Source organism: Mobula birostris, chromosome 2, assembly GCF_030028105.1.
Source record: "Mobula birostris isolate sMobBir1 chromosome 2, sMobBir1.hap1, whole genome shotgun sequence".
In the NCBI taxonomy this organism is placed as follows: domain Eukaryota; kingdom Metazoa; phylum Chordata; class Chondrichthyes; order Myliobatiformes; family Myliobatidae; genus Mobula; species Mobula birostris.
In genome coordinates this window covers 214503987-214529714 of record NC_092371.1, presented here as the reverse complement: position 1 = coordinate 214529714, position 25728 = coordinate 214503987, and the positions used below count along the sequence as shown (strand labels likewise).

The 25728-nt window shown below is 42.2% G+C and overlaps 1 protein-coding gene across 3 annotated transcripts in view; it reads right to left on the bottom strand.

Moving 5' to 3' along the window:
* xkr6b (XK, Kell blood group complex subunit-related family, member 6b) overlaps positions 1-25728 on the bottom strand; it is a 485147-nt gene that overhangs the window by 332497 nt on the left and 126922 nt on the right. The window contains exon 3 of one of the 3 annotated variants that reach the window (XM_072251433.1): positions 18411-18440. The exons of the other annotated variants lie outside the window; for them this stretch is intronic. Coding sequence (XP_072107534.1) covers positions 18411-18440 — 30 coding nt within the window. The remainder of the gene's footprint in view (positions 1-18410; positions 18441-25728) is intronic. 3 annotated transcript variants of the gene reach the window in all.

The following is a 25728-nucleotide window of genomic DNA, read 5'->3' as shown; positions in this document are numbered from 1 at the left end:
CTTGTCCTAGAATCCCCTACTGTAGGAAACATCCTTTCTACTCCACTCTATCTAGGCCTTTCAATATTCGCTCAGTTTCAATGAGATCACCCCCCCCCCCACCATTCTTCTAAACTCCAATAAGTACAGGCCCAGAGCCAAGACGTGCTCCTCATACATTAACCCTTTATTTCCTGGGAACTCATTCTCATGAATCTCCCTAGACCCTCTACAATGCCAGCACATCCTTTGCCAGATAAGGGGCCCATAACTGCTCATAATGCTCCAAGTGTGGTCTGACCAAGTTTCAACATGATTGCTTTTATACTCTAGTGCTCTTGAAACGGATGTTAACAATGCATCTGCCTTCCTTACCACCGACTCAGTCTGCAAGTTAACCTTCAGGGAATCCTGCATGAGAACTCCCAAGTCAGATCTAGACCTGGAGTAAGAGTACATCTGTATCACTTTAGCAAGCCAAACATGAAATGTAAACTTGTGTATTGAGAAGTTAAATAAAGTTATTTTGTTGTTTATTTGTTCACAAGAGGTGAACATCACATGTGGCCAGTATGTACAGTCCTTCACTGATTGCCTTCAAATTGCTGGGCCAATTTTCAGGAAAGTAGGTGGGTCTGGAGTCACAGATAGGTCAAGCTCTGAAGATGGCAGATTTTCTTCCCAAAAGGCACTGGTGATCTAGAGTGCTCTTACTTCTAACCAGTATGTTCAAGGTTATAATTACCCATACAACCCACATTTTTTAATTGCTAGAATTTAAACTTCCCAGCAGATTTGAAACTCTGATTCCTGAATCAATACAAATACCTCTGTCAGGATGCTGTTTATTGACTATGCTCAGCATTTAACACCATCAGTCCTACAGTCCTGATTGAAAAGCTACAGAGCCTAGGCCCCTGTACCTCCCTCTTCAACTGGATCCTCGACTTCCTAACCAGTAAACCACAATCTGAGGGGATTGGTAATAACATCTCCACCTCACTGACGACCAACACTAGCACACTTCAGGGTGTGTGCTTAGCACACTGCTCTACTCTCATTACACCCATAACTGTGTGGCTAGGTGCAGCTCAAATGCTATCTATACGTTTGCCGATGAAAAGATCATTGTTGACAGATTCTCAGATGGTGACGAGAAGGCGTTCAGGAGCAAGATATACCAGCTAGTTGAGTGATGTCACAGTAACAACCTTGCACTCAATGTCAGTAAGACCAAGGAGCTGATTACGGATTTCAGGAAGGGTAAGATCAGGGAACACACACCAGTCCTCATAGAGGGACCAGAAATGGAGAGAGTGAGCAATTTAAAGTTCCCGAATATGGTGTTAATATCTCTGAGGACCTAACTTTGTCCCAACATAATGATGCAGCTATAAAAAAGGGACGACAGAAGATAGATTTCATTAGTAGTTTGAGGAGACTCAGTATGTCACCTAAAACACTTACAGATTTCTACAGATGTACTACAGCGAGCATTCTAACTGGCTATATCACCGCTGGTATGGGGGGTGGGGAGCTACTGCACGGGATTGAAGTAAACTGCAGAAACTTGTAAAATTAGTCAACTCCATCATGGTCTCCAGCCTCCATAGTACCCAAGACATCTTCAAGGAACGATATCCCTGATAGGATTACCACAAGGACGATTCCAGGAATGAAAGAGTTATCATACGAGGAACATTTGATGGCTCTGGGTCTGTACTCGATGGAATTTAGAAGGATAAGGAGGAATCTCATTGAAACCTTTCAAATGTTAAAAGGCCGAGACAGAGCAAATGTGGAAAGGATGCTTCCCATGTTGGGGGAGTCTAGTCCGTGTAAAACTGAGATGCGGAGAAATTTCTTTAGCCAGAGGGTGGTGAATTTGTGGAATTTGTTAATACAGACAGCTGTGGAGGCCAGGTCGTTGGGTGTATTTAAGGCGGAGATAGATAGTTTCTTGATTGGACATGGCATTAAAGGTTATGGGGAGAAGGCCGGGAATAGGGTTGAGGAGGAGAAAATGGATCAGCCATGTTTGAATGGTGGAGCAGAAGCAGACCCGATGGGCCAAATGGCCTAATTCTGCTGCTATGTCTTATGGGAAAAAAAATCCTTAGCGACAGGTAGGGTACCAAAGGATTGGATGATAGCACCAATGTTGCTCAGCTGTTTAGAAAAGGCTCTAAAAATAAACCAGGAAATTATAGGCCAGTGAGCCTTTCATCAATAGTAGGAAAGTTATTGGAAGGTATTCTAAGGGACTGAGACATGAACTTTTTAAGCATAGTCAGCATGGCTTTGTGAATGGTAGGTCATGTCTAACCTATCCTAGAGTTTTTTGTGGGAAGTTACTAGTAAAGTGGATGAAGGCAAGGCAGTAGACGTTGTCTACATGGATTTTAGCAAGGCATTTGACAAAGTCCTGCATGGCAGGTTGGCCAAGAAGGTTTAGTCTCTCAGCATTCAAGTTGAGGTAATAAATTGGATTAGACATTGGCTTTGTGCGAGAAGCCAAAGAGTGGTTGTAGATGGTTGCCCCTCTGACTGGAGGCCTGTGACTAGTGAAGTAACTTGTTTGTCATCTATATCAACAATCTGGATGATAATGTGGTAAACGGGATTAGCAAATCTGTGGATGACACCATGACTGAGGGTTGCAGCAGGATCTGGACCAAGCTAGAAAAATGGGCTGAAAAATGGCAGATGGAATTTAATGCGGCAAGTGTGAGGTTATGCACTTCGGTCAGACCTATTATGTTAGAGAAATTATGCAGAGAACGGTAGGGCACTGAGGAGTGCGGTAAAACAAAGGGATCTGGGAATATGCATTCATCGTTTACTGAAAGTGGCATCACAGCTAGATAGGGTCATAAAGAAATTGGCCTTCATAAATCAATTTACTGAGTACAGGAGATGTGACGTTATGTTGACGTTATATAAGACATTGGTGAGGCCTAATTTGGATTTGGATTTGGTGTGTGGTTTTGGTCACCTACCTACAAAAAAGAAGTAAATAAGGTTGAAAGAGTACAGGGAAAATTTACAAGGATGTTGCCGGGTCTGGAGGACCTGAATTATAAGGAAAGATTGATTAGGTTAGTACTTTATTCCTTGAAACATAGATTGATAAGAGATTTGATAGAGGTGTACAAAATTATAAGGGGTATACATAGGGTAAATGCAAGCAGGCTTTTTCCACTGAGGTTGAGTGGGACCACAACTAGAGGTAATGGGTTAAGGGAGAAAAGTGAAAAGTTTAAGGGGAACATGAGGAGAAACTTCTTCACTTCACTCAGTGGTTCGTGAGAGTGTGGAAAGAGCTACCAGCACAACTGGTGCATGCGAGCTCGATTTCAACGTTTAAAAGAAGTTTGGATAGGTACATGGATGGTAGGGATATGGAGGGCTATGGTGCAGATCGATGGGTGTAGGCAGCTTAAATGGTTTGGCATGGGCTAGAAGGGCTGAAAGGCCTGTCTTTGTGCTGTACTTCACAGAAAACTCCAGACTGCGTAATGAGGACTGGAGAAGCCGAACACTATTTGTTCGAGCTGAGGTCAGAAAAAATCAACCCCACAAATCCCACCACACCCTGGAAGTAAGTCTTGACTACAATGTGTAAAAACCTGGACTGCATATTATACTGCCCATAACTTTCCATAATCGTGTTGAAGAGCTTTGGGATTTTTGGTGCGTTTTCGGCAAGACTCCCAGAACTACATGATAAAAATCACTCCTCGGATATTATGGTTATCTTGAATTTGCATTTAATTCATTTTGAATCACTATGAAATTTATTTCAAAAACAAACAATGTTTTTTGTATCCATTTTATTGGCAATTCATAAAATCTAAATTTTGTACAATAACTTGTACAGAATCTAAATTTTGTACAATAACAATGATCAGTTGATTGCATGCCAAAAAACCATCCTTTAAATTTTTTATATGAACTTATTAAATGTGAATTTGTAACACAGGAACAGCTGACTGTTCAAAATCAGAATCAAAATCAAGTTTATTATCACTGACATATGACATGAAATGTGTTGTTTTGTGGCAGCAGTACAGTGCAATACATAACATACTATAAATTACAATAAAATATATATAAATTAAGTAGTGCAAAAAGAAAGGAAGCTGGACAGAAAGTGTTGAGCATGTAGGCTCCTGCTCAAGACCAATGTAGTCATTAATATTGCAGAAAGTGTGAGCAGAAGTTGCCACTAAAATAGTTGAAGCTCTTAAGATAGACTGTTCCACGATACAGTGACTTCAGAGATTCTATGTGGCAGTAAAATGTTTTGGAGTGCCAAAGTCATGAAGGACGCAACATAAAAACACGGTTTCCTGCAAGGTGTGTACAGTATTCCAGAGTTTGCCTGATTGAGAAGTGGCTCACTTCCTTCTACTGTATAAGATATGAGCAGTGGGACACAAAGTTATTATTCAGATTCTGTCAGTTTCAATCGCACAAGCATTCATTAACCACATTTCTTTATTGTTACTTGGATCCGTGCAGCAAATTTGGATGAGCTCAACGTGGTAAGATAGCCAAAAAGTAAACCTAATTCCATAAAACCATAATACAATTGCATGCAATAAGGGATTATAGTTTCAGGAAGTCTGAGTCTTTCCAAAGTAATTGAAAAGCAAATGAGTATAGATGCTGGAAATCTGAAGTAAAACAGGAAATGGTGGGGTTACTCAGTGCATCAGGCAGCATATGCCACCCCCTTTGCCGACCTGCATGTCCTTTCAATACAATGTGTATCCTTGGATGTTCAGCTCCTAGCTGCAATCTTCTTTCAGCCATGATTCCGTGATGACAACAACATCACGCATGCCAGTCTGCAACTGTGCTGCAAGTTCATCTGCCTTATTCCGTATACTGCGTGCATTCAGATACAACACCTTCAGTCCTGTATTCACCCTTGTCGATTTTGTCCACCTTTCACATTGCAACTCATCCTGTCGACTGTAATTTTGCCCAATCATCGGCCTCTCCTTGTAGAAATCTCACTACACAATGCATCTGTTTGTAAACCAAGTACCTCATCTTCAGCCCTATCATTCTGGTTTCCATCCCTTTGCCAAATTAGTTTAAACTCTCCCGAACAAATCTAGCAAACCTGCCCCCAAGGATATTGGACCCCCTCGGGTTCGCGTGTAATATAAGAAAATTAATGCGGAATATAAGAAAAAAAGCAAAGGTTACAATAAAAGTAGTTTGGGAATGGTTGCAGGACAGAGATATCAATGTGTCTTAAGTAAAGAATTACCTTTGCAATATCCTGAAAGAGCAGAAAAATCCATAAGTGCAAGACTCCATCTCAGATGACATATCTCTGACAGTACTACACAATGGAGTCAGTCTTATTTTCATTGCTGAACTGGACTTGAACCTGCAACCTCCCTCCTCAGAGGTACAGTACAATCAACTGAGCCTGCACCATTGTCAGATAAGTGCTGGGCCTAACTTGATCAGATAGCAAGCAGCTGTCTCCACTGGAACAATACTCGTCCTAGGTTCAATGAACACTTTCTAGTTATGGAGCTATGGAAGCTATGACAAATGTAGTGAACTTGACAGAGACAAGAAAAAGTTGACTCTGCTCCCAACCTGTAATGGCACCTGGCTGTGGCGATGTAGTGAGAAAAACCAAAGGATTGTCTCAGTGTGCAAAGAGCAGAAGCAAAATGCCTTGTGCCCAATTTTCTTTTCTACTTCTAGGATCCTTCACCAAGATCGAAGAGGAAATTTTGCCTGTAGAAATAAATACATTAAAGGATGATTTTCTTATGAGTCAATACAGGATTACTCAGTGATAAATAACCATTAATTACTCTGGACTAATGGGTAAAGAGGCTTTTCATCATAAAACTTCAGTAAATTAATATTAGTTGGATAAGAGCTCCCAAGTGAATTAACAGAGCACTGCAGCCACTGTCCACGTTACAAGGACTGATATTCACAGCAAGGCAGTGGGTTAAGAGGTACAGTATGTTTAGACATGTTAGTGAAACATCACCTTACTTGATCCATGAGTCTCTAAAAGAGAATTCTCAGTAGCATAAGAAAAATAACATTTTTGAGTATCCACATACATTGTTGTTTAAGAATCTGATGACTTCTGAATCTATTCTTGCTATAAGCAAAAAATATAAGATAATGTGATATCAATTGTGAAAGGATAAATAAATTTAAAAAATTAAAAACAGAAAGGTTACAACTGGAAATACTCAACAAATCAAGCAGCATCTGTGAAGAGAGGAGAAGCGATAGCCTTTTGACCTTTCATCAGGGCCAGGAAAGGTTGGAAGTGAAGTAAATTTTAAATTGCAGAGGAAGAGGAAGAGGCACAAAGATCAAAAAATTGTGGTGAGACCAGGAGAGATTGAATGAGACACGCAAGGATCATATAAACAGGAGAACATGGTCAATGAAATGCAAAATTACAAGATGATGTGAAAATTTCCAACACCTGCAATATTTTCCTTTCCAATTTAACAAATACAACCAAAAGTGATCCATTGCCAAAATTCCAGCACTCACAGTATAACTTGTTGACCATTAATGTTTGAAAAAAATATATACAAGTAAGTCAATGTAAACTCCATTGCAAGCTCAGCAAAAAATGCTCCCCACTGAGAATACAAAACTGGATGGTAATTTGCAGAAACAGAAACTTGGTTGTGCCTTGCATTCACTTCAGTCAGTAGCATTAAAACTTAAGAATATAAGAATTAGGGGCCCTATGAAACTTCTCCATTGTTTGTCAAGATCTCCTGCCTCATTTCCACTTTAGTTCACTAAGCCAAGCTCCTTTGTTACCCAAAATATCCAGAAATCCGTAAATCTCTGTTCCAAATGAATTCAATGGCTGATCCTCCACAATACTCAGGGTTACAGAACTCTAAGCATTCACTGCTCTCTGGGTGAAGTGCTTTCTCCACTGCGATGGTATTGAGTTTGCTGACTGTGAAGTTCTAAACTCAAATCTTAAGCCCTATCTGACAAAAGAGAGGTTATACAGTTGAGGCCAGTTCATTGGCTATATTTAAGAGAGAGTTAGATATGGCCCTTGTGGCTAAAGGGATCAGGAGGTATGGAGAGAAGGCAGCTACAGGGTTCTGAGTTGGATGATCAGCCATGATCATACTGAATGGCGGTGCAGGCTCGAAGGGCCAAATGGCCTACTCCTGCACCTATTTTCTATGTTTCTATATTGTAACTACTAAACCTGCAAAGCTCACTTTCCTGGTTACCCTCCACAGTGGGATTAGCTACCAATACCTTTTATTTGAGTGGTGGGTATGCCCCCACTGTGGAAGTTGCAGTAATGCAAGGGTTAAAGTCAGCATCTGGACAAGTATAGCCTGAGGCATTTGTAGTCAATTAAGACCTTTGAAGTTTAACCACTGGAGATACCTGTGCTTACTACAGATGAGGCAAGCGGTGTGTACTCAACCAGCTGAGTGAGACCTCTGTAGTGAGACTTTTCCAAGGAGGTCTTCTGAAAACATAGCATCCCTTTACACAATAGGGGGTGCCGGAGACAGACAAGATAGGAATAACAGAAGGATGTGAAGCACACCCAAGGATTAAGCGACACTGAAAGATATCATTGGTTGTCAGATTGAAGTTTTGATTGACTTTTAACACCCTACTGTGAATGACGATTAATCTTGCAAGTAAGGAATTCAAACAAATGCCCGTAACTGATCAGCCCATTCTGTGTAAAAATAATAGTTTTCTGTCCTGGCTTCAGAACGGTGTGGGTGACAGGGGCCAATGCTGTTCTGCTCATGCACAAGTAAAAAATAAGAATATTTGAGGCGTAAGAGTGTGTGTGTCTTCTGGGCCCAGTTACTCAGTTATTTTACGTTTGTAGTTATTTTATTTTATTATCAGTGACAAAACTGCCAAGGAGGAGACACCTCCAGTTAACAAAGTAGTTTAAACATAGTTCATCTATTTTAGTGATAAACATTTAAATCCAGACAAAATTCTTAAAACACATCTAAAACTCACAGAGGATTTCTATCTTGTAAAATATCTCCAAATTACAACTGATTTCTAAAACACAAAGGAATTCCAAACCACAGATACAATTCCCATCAGCAAAAAAGACATACCAACAAGTTGCAAATGAACAAATCATCCATCGTAGAAATCAAAGGTAGAGGAATTGGTTCTAGTCACCCCATCTTTCTGTCATTCTTCTTGCTGTTCTTTACCATTTCTAACAAGCCTGATTGCTCTCTCCACTTGGATGATTCCACACGCATGATATTTTTCAGATACCTTTTTACACAAATGGCCTAAAATCTTCTGGAGTCAGAGCACCCAGAGTACACAAACCTTCCAACTATTAACAGATCAGGGAAGTGCAAGGTAGATATATTCCAAATAAGAAGAAACTTTCAAAGGGAAGAAGAACACTATCGTAGCTGACAAGTGAAGTCAGGCCCAAAGTAAAAGGAAAGAGAGGGCATGCAAGGAAGCCAGAGCTAGTGAGGATTGGGGAGCTTTTAACTTTTAACTTGCAGAAGGAAACTAAGAAGGTCAGTAGGAAGGAAAAGATTAATTATGAAAGGAAGCTGGCGACTAATATCAAAGAAGATACTAAAAGTTTTTTTAAGTATATAAAGGGTAAAAGAGAGTCGAGGGTAGGTATAGGACCAATAGAAAATGATGCTGGAGATATTGTAATGAGAGACACAGAGATGGCAGAGGAACTGAATGCGTATTTTGCATCAGTCTTCACAGTGGAAGACATCTGCAGTATACTGGACATTCATGAGTGTCATGGAAGTGAAGTATGTGCAGTGAAAATTACGACTGAGAAGGTACTCAGGAAGCTTAATGGTCTGAGAGTGGATAAATCTCTTGAACCTGATGGAATGTACCCTCATGATGGAATGGCATTAACAATGATCTTTCAAGAATCGATAGATTCTGGCATTGTACTGGATGACTGAAAAATTGCAAATGTTACTCCACTATTTAAGAACAGTGGGAGGCAGCAGAAAAGAAATTATAGATCTATTAGCCTGACATCAGTGGTTGGGAAGTTGTTGGAATTGATTGTTAGAGATGAGATTACGGAGTACCTAGAGACACATGACAAAATAGGCCAAAGCCAGCATGGTTTCCTGAAAGGAAAACCCTGCCTGACTAACCTACTGCAATTTTTTGAGGAAATTACAAACAGGGTAGACAAAGGAGATGCAGTAGATGTGGTGTACTTGGATTTTCAGAAGGTCTTTGATAAGGTGCCACACATGAGGCTGCTTAGCAAGATAAGAGCCCATGGAATTACAGGGAAGTTACTAGCCTGGGTTGAGCATTGGCTGATCGGCAGAAAGCAGAGAGTGGGAATAAAGGGATCCTATTCTGGTCGGCTGCTGGTTATCAATGGAGCTCCACAGGGGTCGGTGCTGGGACCGCTGCTTTTTACGATGTACAGTATATCAATGATTTGGACTATGGGATTAATGGATTTGTGACTAAATTTGTCGATGATCTGAAGATAGGTCGAGGAGCAGGTAGTGTTGAGGAAACAGAACTTGCAGAGAGACAGATAGTTTAGGGAAATGGGCAAAGAAGTGGCAAATGAAATACAATGTTGGAAAGTGTAAGGTCATGCACTTTGGTGGAAGAAATGAACAGACATACTATTATTTAGATGGGGAGAGAATTCAAAATGCAGAGATGCAAAGTGATTTGGGAGTCCTTGTGCAGGATACCCTGAAGGTTAACCTCCAAGTTGAGTTGGTGGTGAGGAAGGTGAATGCAATGTTGGCATTCATTTGCAGAGGTATAGAATATAAGAGCAGGGATATGATGTTGAGGCTCTATAAGGCACTCGTGAGAGCACACTTGGAGTATTGTGTGCAGTTTTGGGCTCCTTATTTTAGAAAGGATATACTGACTTTGGAGAGAGTTCAGAGAAGATTCATGAGAATGATTCCAGGAATGAAAGGGTTACCATATGAGGGACATCTGGCAACTCTTGGGCTGTATTCCCTGGAGTTCAGGAGAATGAGGGGAGATCGCATAGAAACATCCTGAATGTTAGAAGGCCTGAACAGATTAGATATGGCAAACTTATTTCCCATGGTAGGGGATTCTAGCACAAGAGGGCACAACTTCAGGATTGAAGGCAGAGATAGATATGTTCTTGATTAGCCAGGGTATCAAAGGGTATGGGGTGCAGGCAGAGGAGTGGGGATGACTGGAAGAATTGGATCAGCCCATGATTGAATGGTGGAGCAGACTCAATGGGCCGAATGGCCTACTTCTGCTCCTATATCTTATGGTCTTATGGTCTATTTGCTGTGCTAAATAATAGTATCTATCTGGTATGCAAGCTTCCTTGAACTAAATAACTTATGCAGTGTTGTCAGGTTTTAAACAAGCCAATTAAAATAACCCATTGTCTTACACAGCATCTCTTGAGCAGTCATTCCAGGTGGCTGTGAGCCAGCATCCTGTGTTCTAAAGACAGTGCTGTTTGTTTAGCTTCTTGGTGTGAATGGGAGCCGGTCTTCAGTTCTTAATGTAAATGGCATGCAAAGTTAAAAACTTTGTGAACAAACAGCACTATCTTTAGAAGGCAAGATATTAGCTAGAAGTTTAACTTTTTCAAAAGCAACTCTTTGATTGCTAGAAGTTTCAGCTGCTGTGTTGGAAGACTGAGCTTGGAAGGTAAAAAAGGGCCCGGCTTTGGACAATGAGTATCAATAACACCACATCTCAGTCCAAAAACAGCCTCTTCTCCTTTCTGAGCTGTGACCCACGATTCTAGCCTCCACGTCCAGGGAAGACATTTTCCTTGCATTCAATTGCTTGACATTTGCAAGGATTTTCATTAAGCTTGCCTGTCATTCTTCTTCTGAACTCCAGCGAAGGCATATCGAGTTCAATCAGTCACTCCACATGAAACCCCCCTATGCACTGCAATGCTGACTAATATTTCTCAAATACAAAAGCACAAGCACGCACTTGCTTTCTGTAAAGGAAATCAAGAATGAATGTTCTCAGAGATTTCAGTAGAAATACAGTACTCTCCTAAGAAGGTCCCAGAGGCACTTAGGAAGGAGAATTTCACAGTGTCAAACGACACTGGCTCGGGTTGAAGAGTTGAGAGCATTGATGAATTCCAGGATGATTTCTTTGATAAATTACATTAACCAAAAGCAATCTGATCTTTCAGCAACTGCATCAAACAATCAACTTAAAAACAACTGGGCCAATTGATAAAAGCTCAGAGACACCATAGTATCTGGCAAACAGCCAATCGTTTCATTCCATTGAGAAAACAGGGATACAGTAGGCGCCTAGCCAAATCCTGGTATCCACTCAGAATATATCGTTTTCACAATCATCCAGATAACAATCAAGAAACTAAGTTTAAGATATTCAGTTGCACATAAACAACTTATGGAAATCTAATCCCAATTAATTTAGGAAAGGAATATTAAAATGAGCTAAGTTCATTGAAAATTTAATTTCTTTTGATGTAATGGATTTATGCTCTAAACTTAACATAATAAAACATCCCATGGTGTTTCACAAGTTTCAGCAAATGTAATTGGTCACTGGGTCACACAAGGATGTATCAGGGCAAATGACCAAACGTTAGATCAAAGAGATAGGTATTGATGTGTCTACAATGAGGGAATAGGGAACTTAAGTTTGGAGAAGACATTCCAGAAACTACAGCCTTGGCAACTGAGAAACACAGTGTCTAATGCTGCAGCTGTTACAATCTGGATAATTGTGAGGTTATAAGTGGCAGGGCATCACTTGGAGAAGATTACAGAAACCGAGTGAAATGTGGCCATAGACAGATTAGAAAAATGAGCATTAAGGAATGCTTTGAGAGACTGGCCAAGGATGACAACTGCAGCTTGCTACCACCCAAACTGGACCCCCTACAATTTGCCTACCGACACAACCAATCAACAGACGACGCAAGAGCCACTGCTCTACACACTGTCCTTACACATCTGGAGAAGAAGGATGCTTATGTGAGAATGCTGTTCTTGAACTACAGTTCAGCATTCAACACCATAATTCCATCCAAGCTCGACAAGAAGCTCAGAGACCCCGGCCTTGACCCTGCCTTGTGTAGCAGGATCCTGGAAATCATTAGGTATTGGATTAATGGGAGAACAAGACTGTGGGTAATCTAGGACATGGAAAGAGTGGTAGACGAGAAGTAAGAAAGGGCAACAAAGTTAACAATATGAGAGTAGGAACCAAAACTAGTCCATGCGATTCTCTGACTACATGTCAATCAGTAAGAGTGGAACAGCAAAAGACATCAGATGTTTGAATTCTGAAATATAGGCAACAGCTCAGGCAGCATTATTGGACAGAGAAAACAGCTAGTTCTTCAGATCAATAACCTTTCACTCAAATTATTCACAAGAATGGAACCAGGTGAGTACACTGGCATGAAGAAGAGGAAGTGGATGGTTTGGTCAGTCAAGTTGAAGGCGGCTGAAAAGGTCAAAGCAAATGAGAGAAGATAGATTGATAAATTTGTTGCATTCATAAACAATGCCATTTGTAACCTTGACGACAACAATCAAACGTTTGTGAAAGGCAATTTACCAGAAGCATTGGACTCAAACAGGAAGGAAAAGTGGTCAGAAACTTAGTGGGAAGGAGGGGAAGGATTGTATCTTCAAGGTCAAAGCAGGAGTGGTGATGGAGTTGGAGGATCAGGTGTTAAGAAGACAGTTTGAGAGTTAAGACATTTTTGCAGAATGATGAAGAAACACTTACCAGAGGAGAACAATCATGCTTGATGTGGTCCAGATCTAACAGTAATGGATAAACCCAATTGTATTCAAGACTGCTTATGTTTTAAGATTCATAGAACATAGAAACATAGAAAACCTACAGCACAATACAGTCCCTTCAGCCCACAGTGCTGTGCCAAACATGTACTTACTTGAGAAATTACCTAGGGTTACACATAGCCCTCTATTTCTCTCAGCTCCATGTACCTGTCCAGGAGTCTCTTAAAAGACCCTATTGCATCCGCCTCCATCACAGTTGCCAGCAGCCCATTCCACACACTCACCACTCTCTGTGTAAAAAACTTGCCCCTGGCATCTCCTCTGTACCTGCTTCCAAGCACATTAAAACTGTGCCCTTTCATGTCAGCCACTTCAGCCCTGGGAAAAAGCCTCTGACTATCCACACGATCAATGTGTGGATCACTTTATACACATCTATCAGGTCACTTCTCATCCCCCACTCATCCAAGGAGAAAAGGCCGAGTTCACTCAACCTATTCTCATAAGGCATGCTCCCCAATCCAGGCAACATCCTTGTAAATCTCCTCTGCACCCTTTCTATGGTTTCCACATCCTTCCTGTAGTGAGGCGACCAGAATTGAGCACAGTACTCCAAGTGGGGTCTGACCAGGGTCCTATATAGCAGTAACATTACCTCTCAGCTCTTGAACTCAATCCCACGGTTCATGATGGCCAATGCACTGTATGCCTTCTTAACCACAGAGTTAACCTGTGCAGCAGCTTTGATTGTCCTACGGACACGGACTCCAAGATCCCTCTGATCCTCCGCACTGCCAAGAGTCTTACCATTAATGCTATATTCTGCCATCATATTTGACCTACCAAAATGAACCACCTCACACTTACCTGGGTTGAACTCCATCTGCCACTTCTCAGCCCAGTTTTGCATCCTATCACTGTCCCGCTGTAACCTCTGACAGTCCTCCACACTATCCACAAAACCCCCAACCTTTGTGTCATCAGCAAATTTACTAACCCATCCCTCCACTTCCTCATCCAGGTCATTTATAAAAATCACAAAGAGAAGGGGTCCCAGAACAGATCCCTGAGGCACACCACTGGTCACCAACCTCCATGCACAATATGACCTGTCTATAACCACTCTTTGCCTTCTGTGGGCAAGCTATTTCTTGATCCACAAAGCAAGGTCCCCTTGGATCCCATGCCTCCTTACTTTCTCAATAAGCCTTGCATGGGGTACCTTATCAAATGCCTTGCTGAAATCCACATACACTACATCTACTGCTCTACCTTCATCAATGTGTTCAGTCACATCCTCAAAAAATTCAGTCAGGCTCATAAGGAATGACCTACCTTTGACAAAGCCACGCTGACTATTCCTAATCGTATTGTGCCTCTCCAAATGTTCATAAATCCTGCCTCTCAGGATCTTCTCCATCAATTTACCAAACACTGAGGGAAGACTCATTGGTCTATAATTTCCTGGGCTATCTCTACTCCCTTTCCTGAATAAGGGAATAACATCTACAACCTTCCAATGCTCTGGAACCTCTCTCATCCCCACTGAGGATGCAAAGATCATCGCCAGAGGCTGAGCAATCTCCTCCCTCACCTCCCACAGTAGCCTGGCGTATATCTCGTCTAGTTCCGGTGACTTATCCAACTTGATGCATTCCAAAAGCTCCAGCCCAATCTCTTTCTTAATGTCTATATGCTCAATCCACTGTAAGTCATCCCTCTTCTCCGTGGATTGTCACCTTGTTGTGGTGGAGAATCTTGTGTGGTCCTGTGATCCCGAGAGAGATGCCATCTGGAGCTAAGCTCCTGGTAGGGTCACCAATGGCGGTAAGGTCAAGGGTAGGTTCCCTGACAAAGAACAATTCAACCAAGACCTCAACAGTGGAACAGGCGGATGAAGTTACTTCGAGCTCAAAGGCTGTGAAGGCGGATGAAGGCTGCAACAAATCTATCAGCTCCAATCGTCGTGGTTTCCATGCCATTGGAATCAGTTGGTTTATTTGTGAAGTATCGTTTGCTTCTTGGAGTGCAACATCAAGTACACGTTAAACAAATACACACACAGGCATCTTCACTCTGTGGGCCACTTCTTCAGAACGAAGACCATCATCCTCGACCTCGAGGGATAGCCACAACAAAGTCATCCCTACAATTGCCAAGGTCCTTTTCAGTTGTGAATACTGAAGCACAGTATTCATTAAGTACCTCTGCTATCTCCTCCTGTTCCATACACACTTTTCCACCGTCACACTTGCTTGGTCCTATTCTTTCACGTCTTATCCTCTTGCTCTTCACATACTTGTAGAGTGCCTTGGGGTTTTCCTTAATCCTGCTCATCAAGGCCTTCTCATGGCCCCTTCTGGATTTCCTAATTTCTTTCTTAAGCTCTTTCCTATTAGCCTTATAATTTCCTAGATCTGTCATTACCTAGATTTTTGAACCTTTTGTAAGCTTTTCTCTTCTTCTTGACTAGATTTACAAAAGCCTTTATACACCACAGTTCCTGTACCCTACCATCCTTTCCCTGTCTCATGGAACGTACCTATGCAGAACTCCACACAAATATCCCCTGAACATTTGCCACATTTCTGCCGTATATTTCCCTGAGTACATCTGTTCCCAATTTATGCTTCCAAGTTCCTGCCTGATAGCTTCACATTTCCCCTACTCCAATTAAACACTTTCCTAACTTGTCTGTTCCTACCCCTCTCCAATGCTATGGTAAAGGAGATAGAATTGTGATCACTATCTCCAAAATGCTCTCCCACTGAGAGACCTGACACATGACCAGGTTCTTTTCTCAATACCAGATCAAGTACAGCCTCTCCTCTTGTAGGCTTATCTACATAATGTGTCAGGAAACTTTTCTGAAAACACTTAACAAACTCTACCCCGTCTAAACCCCTCACTCTAGGGAGATGCTAATCGATATTTGGGGAATTATAATCTCCCACCATTGCAACCCTGTTATTATTGCACCTTTCCAGAATCTGTCTCCCCCTCTGCCTTTCAATGTCCCTGTTACTATTGGGTGGTCTATAAAAAACACTCGATAGAGTTATTGACCCCTTTCTGTTCCTAACTTCCACCCACAGAGACTCCGTAGACAATTCCTCCATGACTTCCTCCTTTTCTGCAGCCGTGACACTATCTCTGATCAGCAGTGCCATGCCCCCACCTCGTTTGCCTCCCTCCCTGTCCTTTCTGAAACATCTAAGGCCTGGCACTCTAAGTAGCCATTCCTGCCCCTGAGCCATCCAAGTCTCTGTAATGGCCACAACATCACAGCTCCAAGTACTGATCCATGATCTAAGCTCGTCCGCTTTGTTCATGATACTCCTTGCATTAAAATAGACACATCTCAAACCATCAGTCTTAGCGCATCCCTTCTCTATCACCTGCCTATCCTCCCTCTCACACTGTCTACAACCTTTCTTGATTTGTGAGCCAACCGCCCCTTCCTCCGTCTCTTCAGTTTGGTTCCCAGCCCCAGCAATTCCAGTTTAAACTCTCCGCAATAGCCTTAGCAAACCTCCCTGCCAGGATATTGGTCCCACTTAGATTCAAGTGCAACCCATCCTTTTTGTACAGGTCACTCCTGCCCCAAAAGAGGTCCCAATGATTCAGAAATCTGAATCCCTGACCCCTGCTCCAATCCCTCAACTACACATTTATCCTCCACCTCACTCTATTCCTATACCCACTGTCGCGTGGCACAGGCAATCCCGAGAATACTACCTTTGTGGTCCTGCTTCTCAACTTCCTTCTTAACTCCCTGTAGTCTGTTTTTAGACCTCCTCCCTTTTCCTACCTATGTTGTTGGTATCAATATGTACCACAACCTCTGGCTGTTCACCTTCCCACTTCAGGATATCATGGACGCGATCAGAAGCATCCCGGACCCTGGCACCTGGGAGGCAAACTACCATCCATGCTTCTTTCCTGCATCCACAGAATCGCCTGTCTGACCCCCTAACTATAGAGTCCCCTATCACTGCTGCCATCCTCTTCCTTTCTCTACCCTTCTGAGCCACAAGGCCAGACTCTGTGCCAGAGGCATGACCACCGTTACTTTCCCCAGGTAGGTTGTCCCCCGCCCAACAGTACTGTTAAGTGGGACAGCCACAGGGGTACTCTCTAGTATCTGACTTTTGCCCTTCCCTTTCCTGACTGCTACTCATTTATCTGTCTCCTGAGGCCCCGGTTTGACTACTTACCTATAGCTCCTCTCTATCATCTCCTCACTTTCCCTGACCAGACGAAGGCCATCAACCTGCAGCTCCAGTTCCCTAACCCGATCCCTGAGGAGCTGCAGCTCAATGCACCTTGTGCAGATTTGGCTGTCCGAGAGGCTGGGATTCTCCCGGACATCCCACATCCGACAGCTAGTACAGAACACCAGCCTCACAGACGTACTTCCTATTCCTATTCTTCTCAAGTAACTTACCTCACCTCAACCCGTTATCGCCGAAGCCCTGTTGAGCCAAAGCCCTCCTACTCTGACACCCGCTTTATAAAGCTGTCCTCCTTTTAAACTCTTCCCACCGGTCTAACTTGCTGACATCCATGCACCTGCATAGTCGTGGCTCGATCAAACAGCCGAAGAAAAAATTGTTAGTTGTCACTTCAAGATTGTTTAATGTCCTTTCAAGTACAAAGAGTAAAGGGGAGTGAAATAATTGTTGCTCTGGATCTGATGCAGCACAAAGATACAACAAATAAAGAACACAGTTAAATTTTTAAAAACATGATAAATATAAATACATAAGATGGCATGTTTTCTTGCTTTCTAGATGTGTCATGGCCAAGTGCATGACAGATGATCTGTCATAAAGCATTTCTGTCCGTAAGCTTATTGGTGAACGTCCGATGTGGCAAGAATGGAATTTTTGCTATGTGCCATTACCAGCCCTTCAAAGCACTTCATGATAATTGGTGTTAGTGCCATCAGACAGCAGTTGTTTCGTTCTGAAGGTGTAGAGGTCTTCAGTACAGCGATGATGGTGGCTGATTAGAAGGATGTGTGGACAGCAGCCGGGATAAGTGATGTGTTGAAGATGTCCATCGAGATGTCAGTGAACTGGCGTGCACGCTCCCTGCGTATTTGGCCTGGGACATTGTCTGGCCTGGCTGCCTTATGGAGGCTGAACCCCTGCCGAGCCCTTCTCATCTCTGCTGCTGTTACATACGGTGGCTGCTCACCTGGGAAAGGGAAGGTGTTGCATTGCAATCCTCAAAGCGTGCATAGAAGTTGTTGAGAGTATCAGGGAGGGAGGTGTCACTGGTACAATCGATGCAGTTTTTTCTTGCAATATTACCCTTGATGCCCAGCCACATATGCCAGAGAAAATTATCAGGCAGGTATTCCTGAATATCTTGAACGTAAGTGGTCTTAGCCCTCTTGATGTCTAAGGTGAGTTTTCTCCGAGCTTCTGAGAGCTGTTCTGTCACTACAGGCTTGAAGGCAGCATCCTGGGCATTTAGCAGGGAGGGAAGCTCAGCGTTCAGCCAGGGCTTCTGGTTGGACTGTGATGTGACCATTCCTGAGATACCAACGTCACGTGAACACTAACCGATGTAGGCCATGACAAAGGAGGCGTATTCCTCGAGGTCTGTGTCTTCTCTGTTTGTGGCAGCTACCTTGAATATCTGCCAGTTAGTCCATGCAAAGCAGTCCTGAAGCATAGAGATTGCCTCATTAGGCCACACAGTGATGGTCCTCTTGACTGGTTTCTCCGTTTTTAGCAGTGATCAATATGCTGAGATTAATATTATGGAGATATGGTCATAGAGGCCAAGATGAGGGCATGGGAAGGCTTTGTAAGTACTGCATCTGTTTGTATAAACATAGTTGAGTCTATTTGTTCCCCAGTAGCCACAGTGATGTGTTGGTGGAATTTGGGTAAAATGCCCTGTATGTTAACATGACCGAAGTTCCTTGCAATTATGAAGCGACCATTCGTTTGCACTAGGGGGGATGTAGACAGTGATGATGAACACAACAGTAACCTCCTTGAGCAGGTAATGGATTTACAAACGTAAGTGGAAGATGTTCAATTGCCCCAGAACAGTCATTACTACTAACAGATGAGTTTGTGCACCAGCCTTTGTTAATGTACACGCAGAATCCTCCTCCTTTAGATTTCCCCAACAGGGAGTTTCCATCTGCACGGAACCGAGTCATTCCATTGAGTTGAAATGCCGAGTTTGGCATGTTGTTGTTTAGCCACGTTTCAGTGAAAACCAGAAGCCAGCAGTTTCTCACATCTTTCCGTGTGTTCATTCTCACTCTCAGTGAGTCCATTTTATGTTCCAGCGAGCGGACGTTGGCCAGAAAAACTGACGGTACCACTGGTCTGGTTAGGTTAGCTCCCATCCTCGCTCGTGCCCTGGCTCTCTTGCCACATTACTGCTTCCTCTCACACCGCCTACATCTGCCACTTCCTCGGGTGAGCCACCTAGGCAAAGTTGCTGTTGCCAGGTCATTGGGTTGTTTGACTCAGAGATGAGCGGAGGAAAGACCAGTGTGACAGAGACTACTGATATTAATGGAGACTGGACCTTCAAAAATAGAGGTGTGTTTCTGATTCCAAACAGTTGCTATGGAAATGTTATGGCAAATGGCTGAAAACAGGGATTTTGAAAGTGCGGCTGGAATGTGTTGCAAGAGAGCTTTTTTCCAGCGATAATTTGAGAAGGAAGAATAAAGTTGGAAGGGGATATGGAGGAAGAGGGATACAAAAGAACTGATCGGAGTTGGCCTTTTATTGATTGAGGTGATAAGGACAGTAGGGCCAATTGAGATAGTGAGGTCAGGGATGCATAATTATGGATTGGAGACTTTATAAAGGAGTAAAGATTAAGATGGTCTAGGATGGTTATGAATTCCCCAACAATGTGGAAAACTGCCTGTTCACAAAATGCAGCACTAATTCATTCCAACTAATTATCATCCAATCAGTCTGCTCTCAGTAATTAGCAAAGTGATCAACAGTTGAGTCTAGCAGCATTAATATCCAGTTTTGGTTTCACCAGGATTATATAGCTGGAAATCTCATTTGAGACTTGGCCCAAACAATGACTGAGGAGATGAATTCCTAAAGTGAGGCTGGTGTGAATGCCCACATCTGTGACTGAGTTGCATCAACTGTGTAGACCGGTGATATTGTGAGAAGGGCCACTCTGCCATCTTGGGCGGGACAGCTGCAGAAAGGCATGGGCAAGCAGAGAGGCTTTACCGATGGTCAAAGACGCACCTCCAGCCTCGAGTTCGCAATCATCCACAATAAGCTCATACCGCCCAGCAGCCTGTTCATGTGAGGAGACATGCTGAGGGGAAGTGAGGGAAAGGGTAATGGTAGGAGAAAGGCAAGAGTAGTGAGGATGAACTATGCAATTATTTAGAGTTTAATGCATGTAAGATCAGAACGTCTTACATTTATTTATTATTTATTTTGCGATACAGCATGACCATAGGCCCTTCCAGTCCAACGAGCCTGCACTGCCCAATTGTAGTCAATTAACCTGCTAACCTGGACATTTTTGGAATGTAGGAGGAAACCGGATCATCCGAAGGAAACGTGGTCACGGGGAGAAAGTAAGCAAAATTGAAGAGAACTTCCGTAGTGACAACCCAATCTGCCAGGAACAAACTAGAAGTATAATTCCAGTGATGCCAATATATTATCCCGTGCTATGAAGGAAAAATGTGGTCGGCCTATCAGTGGCCCTTGGTTTATCCCTAGTCATCTATTGTACACTACAGAACTACTGACTGGAAGCATTCTGCAAGAGACTGATGTTTTGTTAATCATGGAAGTTCTCCTTATTTAATGTCACAAGGTTCCTGATGGAATGTTGCCAACCTGAATTAGTCCCTCACTAGGTTTCTCTATCCACCTGCCCTGTTATTTCCTGCAAACCCCACTCATTGCTTTAGGAGATCTGCCAAAGGCAAAGTCAGAGTAAATTTATTATCAAAGTATCAATTTGTCACCATGTATTCCCTTGGGATTCATTGTCTTGTAAGCATTTACAGGAAAATAAAGAAATACAAAAACTTCAAGAAAAACTGTACATAAAGAGAGACTTATGTGCAAAAGAAGATAAATTGTGTATAAAAACATACACGTATTCAATATAAAATATTCCAAGGATAATACAGCCTAAGCTTCACTGAACATATGGTGATCGTCAAAGTCTGCATCATTAAAATGAGGGATTCCATTGTGACTTTGGTCTACAGAAGCTCTGATATTGTGAAACTTAGAGCTTTTGGAAAGCTATAAAAAAATTGTCATTTTATCATGCATATGCAATGACAGTAATATTTTATTCCGTGTCTACAAACTGCAAAACTAAATAAAACTTCATCAAACAGGTTTAAAGTCAGCCACTTGTAATACTTAGCTAACAAATAGAAGCGAGGTTTCGTCCTAGTTTTTAAGATCTGAATTTAGACTTGACGAATACTCTCTCCTGCACGGATGGATTTCATTCATAGAAACAATCTTCATGAATAATTTATGAACATTCGATATTACACTTAGCAGAAAGCAGACAGGCAGCTGCTCAGACAGTGGTGTGAAAGATATCCGGTAAAGTCATATGTTCCTGTCAGAGAATCCAACTATTTTAAAAGCAACATAAGTCTATAGTGCCATTAGGGAGGATTTTTTAACAAGTATTTGGCAAAGATCCTTTTCCCATTCATTTGCAAGCGTGGCCAGATATTTCAGCTCATGCTTATGAGATGCCTTCCCATTTATATGTAAAGTAGTAACTTCTTATGCAATTCATGATGTATCATTCTGTCTTAAGATTAAACCAAGTATAATTAAATGAATAGTAAGTGGCAGACATCTTCATTTCTCATAGACATTCACATATATATGCACAGGTAATGATGGTTGAGATTTTGCACTAGTTAATGACAGCAAGTATTCACTAGATCAAATATTATAATGTGCCTTTCGTCTCTCTGTGTTATGGTGCACATATGGTCACATATCCAGAAACAGACGTGATCCCACTCATCTCTGGAGGATCTGGTCTGCAAAGCCATCTTCACTCACAAAATGATGGAGGATCTCAGCAGGTCAGGCAGCATCTACAGTATTGTGCAAAAGTCTTCAGCACATATATAGATAGATAGCTAGGGTGCCTCAGACACTTGCACAGTACTGTAGTAATTTTCTGAATTGCGCTGTACTGTTGCCACAAAATAAACACATTTCATGACATATGAAAGATGATAAACTTGATTCTGGTATGAGTTACTATTGTGGACTGAGAGTGGGAAGGGGGCAGGGAGAGGGGAATCATGGTTGGGAAAAGGGGAAGAGAGAGGGGAGGGAGCAGGAAGCACCAGAGAGACATTCTGTAATGATCAATAAACCAATTGTTTGGAGTCAAATGACCCTGCCTGGTGTCTCAGGGCTGGGTGTGTCTGCACCCACGCCATCCCTGCCCCTGGCACCCTTTCTCTGACAACTGTCGTACACCCTTGCCATTCCCAACATCCTTTGCTCCCACCAGATTTACAAACTTGCTCGCTACTCTACATTGACAAATACAGTGCAAAAGTCTTAGGCACCCTAGCTATAAATACTGAATGTGCCTAAGACAGAGGTGACGCAATCGGCAATCTGGGCCAACATTTACGTGCCGGGCGGCACCTAATTAATTAGCTTGTTTATTTCGGCTTTTTTCTTAAAGATGTGCTGGGTGCGTCCCGGCCACCACTGCACACTGCATACTTCGCAGCAATGTATCGGTCCGCAGCCAGGAGGTTGGGGACCACTGAGTTAAGGTAATGGTTTCTCTGTAGCAGCAATGTTTGGGTTATGATTAGAGATAATGGGACTTTGGAATTCAGTGACTATGCAACAGGAGAAATGTGTTCTTTCTTGTGTGTCTGGGAGCTGGGTTTCTTGTGGTCTTTTGTCGAGGAGAGATGAAGAGGGAAGACGCGTGTGGAGAGAGCTGGTAGATCACCGGACGGAGTGGACTGGGATCTGAGGGCCCGAAGGTCGGAGACGTTCGAAGGAGACCAATGGTGGAAGAATGACTACTGAGTGAGCTTCAACTTGACTTTGGCTTTGACTTGGGCCCTTCTTTTTGTTTTGTTTATTTTCATTACTAACCCTATATTCAGATTAAGATTAATTAAGTCTATCATCTAATTGCTTATGGTGTACTGTCTGATATTTTGCGTTGTGGGTTTGTAACTGGGGGTACATTACACAGCATCCACACAAATGTGATTACTCAGTTTGGCGGGGCCAAAGGCTGACTTACCTGGTTATAACATTGCACCTTATTGTCTAACTGAACTGCACTTTCTCAACAACTGTAACACTTTATTATGCAGTCTATTGTGGCTTAACCTTGTACCACCTCAGTGAAATGACTTGTATGAACAGTATACATGTTTTCCACTGTGCCTTGGTACATGTGTCAATGATAAACTTGCCAAAGCATTCTGACACTGGCAGATCTCTCTCAAACTCCCTTTCAGATTTCTTCTGCATGCACCTATGCTGTTGGATTTTCATCTCCCTTCTTGCTAACTGCAGCCCAAGACATGTTTTGTAACATCTCTGGTAGGCGATGAGCATGTCCACATTCACTGCCCAGACTAACACATAAGCAGTGGGCGTTCTGGCAAAGTACCAAAGACCAACCAGCACAGAAGGAATCATGAGGCAGGAAGCACTAAGATATAACAGCAGAGAGAAAGAGAAAAGCAGATGAATAAAATAAGCAAGGATATCTCAGAAGTATACAAATATATACTTGCCCACTTCCTTGTTTGCAATTTCTGCTGCCATTAGGAATCAGTCGCCTGGCCCTTGGCTTCTCAAGGGTTTGTCATTTTCTCCATAAAGAAAAAAGGGGCAGTGTTCCATCTGAATTCCATCGGCTATTCACTCTAACTTCAATGGACGCCTACTAGAAGCTCTCAAGCCAAGCTTCTATCTCACTGGCTGAGCTTTTGCCACCCCTACTCCAGGCTGTAACGGAGCAGAAAAGAGAACCTGCACTGCAAGGCCCCCAAATCCCCTTAGGTTACTTTGAGAGGAACCAAATTTAAAATTAATCTAATAAATGCAATGTTGCTTCTGTGAATAAAAGCACTCCACGGAAAGATAAAGATCTTCAAATTTATTTTTGCCGAAGAATTCATCTGCAGCCTTGAGCAAAATATAATGCTCTTTTTCATTTTGTTCCCATCTCAAAGACAAATGGTTCTTTTTTTTATACATATTGAAATTTTGCTCCACAACATATGGCAATGTATGACTGACTTGGTTTCACTTTCATAGGCATATTTGCTTTTTTCCCCACCTTCAGCAAGTTAAAGACTCACAGACATACGGCAATCTATTGGATTCCAGACAACCACACGTGATGATGATTTTTATGTGGTTTCCTTAAACGTTGCTGCTGCCCTTCTTTAGCACTGCATACACATTCCTTCTTTACACTGAACTTATTAATCCTAATTTTCCCAACCATGTGCACTTGTGTACAAAATGACAGAAGTTCAGCGTGAATGCATGGTTTCACTTCACGGCAAGGCGCATAATGTGCACTTACTTATCGGGCATATCAAGAAAGCCACTGTGGGTAGCCCATGGCAGGCACATGGAAAACAATCATAAAGGTCGGGTGTGTTAACACAGAGAGAGCATGTAGGGAAACAGGCAGGAGAAAATCAACAAGTTGAACCAAAAGCAAATCATGGTTCACATTTTAGAAGACCCATTGGGAAAGTTTAATTTGGTTTGAAAGGGGCTGGGCAAGTGCCCAGAGAAGTCTGACTCAGACAGTGAAGCTTTATTCATTAATTGATTCTTGAGCTCAGGGGCTTGAGCTATGTATATTGTTTTTGTGTGTGACTGTACATTTATATATATGTGCTATATGTGTCTTGTGCTGTGTATGACTATTGGTACCTTGGCTCCAAAGGAACACTGTTTCATTTGGCTATATTCATGGGTAGTCATGTACAGTTGAATATTAATCAACCTTGAACTTGGAATGCATTTCTAATATCCAAACCTGTCCTCACTGGTTGAACTAATTAGCAAATAGATATACTAGAACGAATTAGGGCCCCATCACAAATGTGAGCTAAATGATGTTGAGAATGATTGTTGGTGCCAGACAGGGTGGTTTGACTATCTCAGAATCTGCTGATCTCCCGGGATTTTCAAACACAGCAGTTATCTAGAGATTATAGAAAATGATTTATAGAAAAGCAAAAACAAAACATCCAGTAAGCAGCATTTCTGTGGGAGAAAACAACCTGTTAACAAGAGATGTCAGAGTTTAATGGTCATACTGGTTCAAGCTGACCAGAAGGCAACAGCAACTCAAGTAACCACGTGTCACGACAGGGGTGCACAGAAGAGCATCTGTAAACGCACATCATTTAAACCTTGAGATGGATGGGCTACAGCCGCAGAAGGCCAGGAACAAACAGGAATACTGTACACTCAGTGGCCACTTTATTAGGTACTTACAAAGTGGCTACAGAGCGTATTTGATCTGGGAATAAAGAACAGGAACATCAGCAATTTTGCATCACAAACCTTTGTAATCAATAATTTTGACCTCAACTTTAAATTGACTTTTGTTCTTCCTTTGCCTTAAAAGAGCGCAATTGTTGTTGCACTGGTCAAATCAATGAGAAACTGGTATTGGCTGCTTAACAGAGAAAATTACAAAAAGATACATAATTGGATTGTAGAGGATCAATCTTACTCTAAATCTGTTTACTGTAAAGTAAACCACATTCTTCAAAATAACATTCTTCATAGACGTTTGGTAAAATAGAATGGAATGTCACAGAAAAGACAGCAGCAATATGTTAAGCTATTAAAATTGTCAGGGGATGTATCACTTTGATTTGTGTATATCC